This window comes from Plectropomus leopardus, chromosome 15 (assembly GCF_026936395.1).
Source record: "Plectropomus leopardus strain MGB_pleo_1.0 chromosome 15, ASM2693639v1, whole genome shotgun sequence".
NCBI lineage: Eukaryota > Metazoa > Chordata > Actinopteri > Perciformes > Serranidae > Plectropomus > Plectropomus leopardus.
Genome location: NC_142190.1, coordinates 12740007 through 12747684, shown reverse-complemented (window position 1 = coordinate 12747684; position 7678 = coordinate 12740007). Strand labels below are relative to the sequence as shown.

General features: G+C 37.7%; 1 protein-coding gene across 1 annotated transcript; it reads right to left on the bottom strand.

Moving 5' to 3' along the window:
• Positions 1-1428: 1428 nt before the first annotated feature.
• Positions 1429-6833, bottom strand: LOC121952530 (microfibrillar-associated protein 3-like). Its single transcript, XM_042499275.2, has 3 exons — positions 6639-6833; positions 5739-6033; positions 1429-4557 (listed from the first exon to the last, which is right to left on the bottom strand). The coding sequence occupies exons 2-3, from the start codon at positions 5986-5988 to the stop codon at positions 3818-3820; spliced, it is 990 nt and encodes a 329-aa protein (XP_042355209.1). The 5' UTR covers positions 5989-6033; positions 6639-6833; the 3' UTR covers positions 1429-3817.
• Positions 6834-7678: the final 845 nt, after the last annotated feature.

The window sequence follows — 7678 nt, the reverse complement described above, 5'->3', positions numbered from 1 at the left end:
CCCAGTTTGATGTGAAAGGACTGGCCTACACAGAGCCCTGACCTCAACCTCTGCCAGCACCTTTGGATGAACTGGAATGCTGATTGGTGTCTGCACACTTTTAGCCTTGTTTGGTATCTATCTGTTAGTGTGAAGTTGGACTTTTTGCAGGATTGCAAAAAGTAGGATTTGGAAGGACAAACTTCATTCAACCTGCTGTAATAACAGTAAAGCAATTCATCTGTTGTCTTTACAGAGAAGAAAAAAAAACCCAAGTGTTTGTTTGTCCTTCAGTGCACAAGGCAATTGAGCTCAAAGCTGAGATGACAGCACTGTGTTTGGGATCATGCCAGTGATTCACGAAAGTAAACATGCACACATTCACACTCACACTCACACACACACACACATACACACAGCCGAAACAGCAGAGCTAATCATGGTTGTTGCATCTGCACCGAGATATCTAATGAACAGATATGACGAGCACTTCTCTCATCTAATTCATCATCTACTGTCCTTTGCTTTTTTTCCTGTCTTGTTGCTTCAGGCTGATTGGAAATAAAATGCAATTAGCAACAGTTTTCTCTGACCTGATTTTATGAGCAATTTAAATTCAAGAGGCCCAAATTTACTGCGCGCACAGGCTTCATTCATTTATAGAAGTATGGATAATCACATCCACACATACACTCCAGCCTGCAGAAGGCTCTGTCTTGCATGTAAAGACACTGCACATACACACATGTACGTATAAATGTGTCCTTTAAGGTCATCAATCTCTGCTTATATTGTATATATTTTCCCTCACACACACATACACACACGCAGTGTTCGTCCTATTTAGCCTGATCAATTTGTTTGGTTTACCTTGATGACACAGAAAACCCACTAGAAATATCCTATCCTTAAAATCTTCCTTCCCCCTCTCCTTAAACGTCTGCTTTGGCTCAGCATGATGAATGATCACTCAGACCAATCAATTCTATTTAGATAAGCTTGCCTCTAGAGAGGACAGGAACGGAAAGAAGGATGGATTTTTTGAGTTATTCAACGCAGAAGCCCAAGGTTATTGTTATTTGGGCTGCTCTCCAACCTGATATTTCTCAGGTAGGGAAGACTGTAACACTTTGGTAGCTGCATTCGAGGAGGTTAACCTCTAGGAAAGCACTGTGAGTTACACAGCAGCTATGTACAGGATGAGTCAGTCGGTGCATTTACTTACAAAGGTGGAAAATGCAATAACTTTTTTACAAAAACAAATATGGTATAAATGGGGGAGTTGGATGTTTGGATGGTGGAAGAGAAGTGTAGGAAGAAAAATAGCCCAAAAGATATGTAATAACATGATGCAATTTATATGTAATTCTCTAATGCATCGCAGTTCTTGTGACGTTGACTCTGCTGGTGGTCAACATCACATACTTATCATGGTGGACACACACACTGTTAAAATCCACAAATGTTTATTGTAAATTCTGTAACATCCCAAAGTCTCCATGTATATTATATTCATCAAGTTGAGCTAAGTGCAATGACATATATTATGTGTTGGAACAAGCTTAAAGAAAATCAATATGGGGTTTTCTTGCTGGATGTTTCTTTTTCATTTTGTATCTATAAACTTGTAATTCCCTTTATATTTTTAATTTCCATTACATTTTGATTTTTTGTGTTTTTCTCTCTGAAAAAAAAACCTGTTGTGTTTAAAATGCAGATAGTGACTAATATGCAACTACAGACAACTTACTGTGCATATTAAGACTTTTGCAGTTCATTTTCTTGATTCACCCACATTATGACGTTCACCTAAAGTTAATGAAAAATGGCACACAAGTACATTATTAAGTACTTAATTAAGTACTTTAACAAAGCAGGACACTAAAATCTGGGCCTTACAGTGAAACTTCAGCTCTTGGTTGTTTCTTTACCAATCACATCAAGAGTTCATGGAAAGCAGTTAATGTGCAAAACAACTCTTCAGGAGTCTTTTAAATGGTGACTGCATCGATACAGAAGTGATGTTTTACCCAACAGCTCCACTTAGTGGTTCATTTACAGTGTTACCTGAGGAGCAGAATTAACCACCTGTAAGTTTTCATTGTATTTATATTATTATTGTCAATAACATGATGTATACTGATTTAGGTACCTGAAAGTGACCCCTTCAGCATCACATTTAAATATCTAAACACCAGATGATGGTGTTGTTCAGCCATAGTAATCATTTTCCATGACTGATTCAGTTTACATGATGCATTTTTTACTACCCCTCTGAAACATAGTAAAGGAGCTGCATATGCAGGTCCCTTAACATTTTTGCCCTTTATGTTGTGAAACACCTTAAAACTGATACAAGTTTTAATGTTATTTTGAGAATGACCCTTTGTCTTTTATGCCAGCAGCTCCAACAAGCTCCGAAAAAAGCAAGATTTTTAAACATCCTTATATTTCATCTAATTTTATTAATTTAAAATGAAATATTGGAATACAACAACAACAAAAAACTCCCTTTTTAAGCTGCGTCACCCCATATAGAGGAACTGTTGTTAGGGAGGACCCACTCCTATTATTGGACACCTTACCCCAGATATGGAAAATCTGTGTGTACATATAAATCTTGACAACAAAAATATTACAGCTTTGCCACAAATGAATTACTATTTACCTTCCACATTCAAATGTCACAGTAAATACAGAAAGAAAACTTTCATTATTAAAGATGAAAGCCTCTGACTTTTCTAAGCATGAACACATAAAAATATGATAGATTACACCTGCATATTTATGAGCACAATTTCAGACTTTTTCCATCACAGCAGACATGTTTCAGAGCTCAAATGTAAAAATAATCATGTTTGTGCCTCAGTGCTGCCTCTGAAAGGTATTTTTTTGAAAAATCCTTCAAACATCATGTATCGCTTTTTTATGTTTACTTCTTTCTTTGAAACAGTCACTCTGAAGCCAACCCTACCCCGTAATTAGCTGCTCGTCTGACTAGCAAAGACCCAAATAAAGAGAAATGGAGATGGCAATCAAGTCTGTGAAGTGACATGCTTTTGAGGCATTATTTCAAAGTCTTTCACTTCTTGCTGTGAATGTAAGATGATTGACAGGAAGCAGTGACATGCAAACAATTGACACAATAAAATAAGGATATTTCATTACAACATTTTGTTCGCTGGAAGCTGACTGTCTGTCAGTGTGAACGGCAGCAAACGGTGCTTTCTGAAGGAGGAAAATGAGCCTCCATATCTGCTGCTACACTAGCTGTGTGCAGAGATGCATGGAGAAGAATGTTAAGGGGATCCCACCTCAAAAATATGAAAAATTAAATAATAATTTAGAGCTCTGCTGACGTAGTTTGGCTCAAAATGTGCAGTACTGTTGCAATTTTATAGACATAAAACAATGCCTTATAGGCAACAATGGGAATTTGTTCCTCCTGAGAGCAAAATATATCCAATTGGACTTCATTCAATATCACCAGTTACGCATATGGCAGTGCACGTGTACAATGCTAATGATGTGGAAAAAAATGCTAACAAATAAGACTGCTGTAAACATAAACAGACAAACAACAACAACAAAAAGCAACATCTAATCACTGCATTGTGATATTTTCAAACAGGAAGGAGGAAGAACATGACTCAGCACGTACGAGAATGCAGTATTATAAGTCAAAATGTCCAAGATCAGCTGAAGCTATGGTGTCCATCTCAAGAAAAGAACAAAACAAAATTGGAAAACTTGTACCTGGAAAGCTAACTGGTTTTGAAGATAGATGTCTTCATTTCAGAAGACTTGTTTCTTCTGATGGGATTCAGTCTGAGATAGCCTACACGTTGCTCTCATAGGACACACTTGTTCGTGAGCCCGGCACATGAAGGCACATCTCAGCCTCATTATCCTCACTGTCCACCTTCTCAGAAACTGTGTGGACTGACACTTTGACATCAATGCTGCCTTCATTGTTCCCACCACTTGACAGAAGCGCCTGACACACCTCTTTTCCTTCCTCCTCTCCATTTTTGTCGGCTTGTCTGTGTGTGGACACTGACCCCTCAACCTTCTGAGGCCCCTGGTTCCCCGTCTTCACAACATCCTCTGCAAACGTGCGGCAGTTTAGGATAAGTGGCGGCAGAGGAACACTCCGGGCCAGATCCTCCATGTGACGAGCAAACTCCATGGTCTTGTACTGCGTGACCTTGGCGAGCTCCAGCGTCTTGGCTGACGTGATGATGGGAATGCGCTTGGCGACCTCAAATGCCTTCTGCAGCTTCTCTGCGCCCTCAGTGCGGAAGAATTCATTGATGGCTCTCTCAGTCTTCTTGAGGTGCTTGCTGACCATGCAGAGCCGCGCCACATTGAGGATCATGGTGATGGTGAAGGCCACCAGGCAAACGATGACGTAGTAAAGGCCCAGGCCACTGTCAGTGTGGGCTACACGGAGAGTGACGGTGTAGTTTTTGGTCACACCAGCACCGCTGGAGGCCACGCAAGTGTAGCGGCCACGGTCCTCGAAGGAGACCACAGTGATGTTCAGGACACCCTCCTCTTGAATCTGCCATTTCCCACCTGAAGTCAGAACACATAAGACAACAAGAAAAGACAGTTTTCCCAAAAACTTTAGAGATGTGAGTTGAGAACGGGGAAAACAGGAAAACCATTAAGAGCAGCTGATAAAACTGTCATTATCTCCTCCGTCAAGCTGTTTCACATCCAGCATCAAAAACATTTACACAGGCCAAAACACCCAATTAGCTCTAATTTCTCTCATTTAATTTCAGTTTTACTTAATGTTAGTTCAATCAAATTAGCACACTAAAAACTATCTCATAGGATAAAATTGGTTTATACATCAGATTCAATAAATGGTAGCACTGACTCACAAACTGCCTCTGCACTGTGGTGTTAAAATTGACTGACACGTGCATAATAGCACAACTCAGAGCGATACAGTATTCAACTGATAATGGTTAAAGACACTGATACCAACAAAATAGTGGGATAATGACAAATATAAAGGATTAGATGCATTTAGAGAAGATAGCAATACCAGCATTTTTGATGCCTGAAAACTGGCTTGAATGTCTGATTGCATTGTTTGATGCAAAGACTATGTTATTGAAATTGCATGACAAATGTTGTCTTTGTGTTTTGCCCTGCACTTTCTAACCTTATTTAATCTATTTTCTGCTGTCTTTTCTATTTGCTTGGAGCATTATTTTAAGTTTCAGCCTAATCTCACTGTACAATCATCAATATGTTGTTTAGGTTAATTTAGGTTTGGTTCACTTGACAGTAAAATAATGGTTATATTAAATCACACACATCCGCAAATTCAGGATGAAACAATTCAGTCCAACTTATTGCCATTGTGATCCTTGGTGCAAAGGGATGTCTGACTAGGCAACAGTAAAAAGACATACACATCAATGTTTAAACTTCACTTAATTACACATGACTTTTGCTTCAACATGATTTGAATAACTGGGTATTTGGACATAGATTACTTCATATGAAAATACAGTCATTTAAAGTTTAAGTTTAACCTTTAGACTAGGATATATTTGACTCGACACTCATTAGACTTATAATTGTTGGGTGTTTGGATGGGTTTTTGACTCTGTCCAGATTTAAATGAGTTTGTTTTAGAAAAATACACTAATCAAGACAAATACTGTCTTGATAACAATGAGACTATGTAGAACCCTCAAAGTTGTACATGGACTTCTTCGAGCACAGCCTCCTCCTACCTGTGTCCTCATCCTGCAAAGGTCCTTTAGAGTTGTACCACTTGACTTTATCGTAAACTCCAGTCACATTACACTTAATCAGCATGCTGGATCCTTCCTTCACCACAATGTCCCTGTTGGAGGGGACACTTGCCAGTCGCACAGAGGACACCGCCTCCGTCTCTGACCCATTCTGAGTTCCTTCTGCTGCCAAGCCACCAAGCAGCAGGACTGTGAGGAGCAGGTGTGACAGTTTCTGAGATGATAACATGTCGAAAGGAGTTACAGCTGCAGCTTACATTTAGACGAGACAAACCTGCAAAACAGGAAGAGTCAACGGTTATGTTTCACGCAGCAACAAAGGATTGTCGGAACATACTTTTTAGTGTCCCCACAATCTAGTGCCTGTCTGGATTTGAAATATCTTCAGTATTTTAACAAACACACATGAATCCTCAAGACATACTATTTTAGGTAATTATTTTTTAAATTAAATGTAGAAATTTAAATGTTTACCACATTCTCAAACTGGAATTTAAAGGCCAAAACTATGTTTAGTATATTTGAGCAGTGGTTTGGCATTCTGTTTATTTTACCTTACTTTCCTCCATCACATATCTTTACTACAATAATATATATATATATATATATATATATATATATATATATATGAAATAATGTGATTTTGAATGGTTCTTTTGACCTTTCAATGCAAAATTACTGGTCAGTGGTCAGTTGTGTCATTTATTTACAACCTGTGTCTGTCTTTTGTTATATAGTGATACTATAGAAGATTTAAAAAATACATCGTGTGTCATTAACTCAGTACTATGTTATAGCCTTTAAATACCAGGTTGACATTTTACCAGAGGACGCGCATAAAACGCCGAATTCACACAAACAACAAACAGTGATTCCTACCTGCTGCTCGGACAGCGACCAAATCAACAAATCCACAAACGACAGGAACGTCAAAACATCTGTAGCTTAATGTATGTCTGAAGATATTCCTTTTAGTCCTATTTAGTCTGTTAGTCCGCTTTCGTGCACAAGTGTTTCAGCAAAACATCAGTCCAATCAGTTAACTTCCTGGTTCAGGTGTGAGTCAATGGGCGTGGTTTGTTCGAAACCCTCCCATACAGACAGATGATTTCACTTATGTAACAGTACAACATGCTTTGTGATCAATGCTGAATTAAACAAAGTTTGTTTTACACTTATAGGTAAATACATTGATGATAATAATAATAATAATAATAATAATAATAATAATAATAATAATAATGATGTTTGACATTTGACATTTTATCAAGCACAAAGCCAGTGTCGAGGCTTGTTTATTTAACAGGCTGTAAAATGGAAAAAAAAAATTTTTTTTTTATTTTGTAGGCCTAAATATTGTTATTAATAATATTCACAAGACAAAAAGGACAACCCTGGACTTGCTAAGCAATGATTGATGGAGAACATGTTGGAAAAGCTGTAAAATATGGTAGTATGGTAGGCCAATGTCATATTTTCATTTATTATTTATTTATTTATTCATTCATTCATCCATTAATTAATTAATAAAGTAATTAATTAAATTTTTACAGGGTTAATTTTGATTAAGTTTAAGTTGCCTATTTACTCACGATACTGACTGAATTAATGATTACCTTTTTTAAACACAGACATGGAGGACAAACAACAAATAAGCATAAATGTCTTTTATGTTGTTAAAGGAGAATGTTTTTTGAGAAAATGTAAATCATTTTATTTTGACGGTTCCGGAAATTGTGACGTAATGAATTCTTGCGTTAAACTCCCTCGCGAGAGCTGCAGAGAGACCGGTAGTATGGCGAGCCTCCCTTTAAAATAAAATTGTAACGCCCGTCAACCACTATAACACATCCATGCCGTCAACCCCGAGGAAGTCAAACTTTTTAGTCGTCGATTATTGTTAAAAAAACAATTAATAT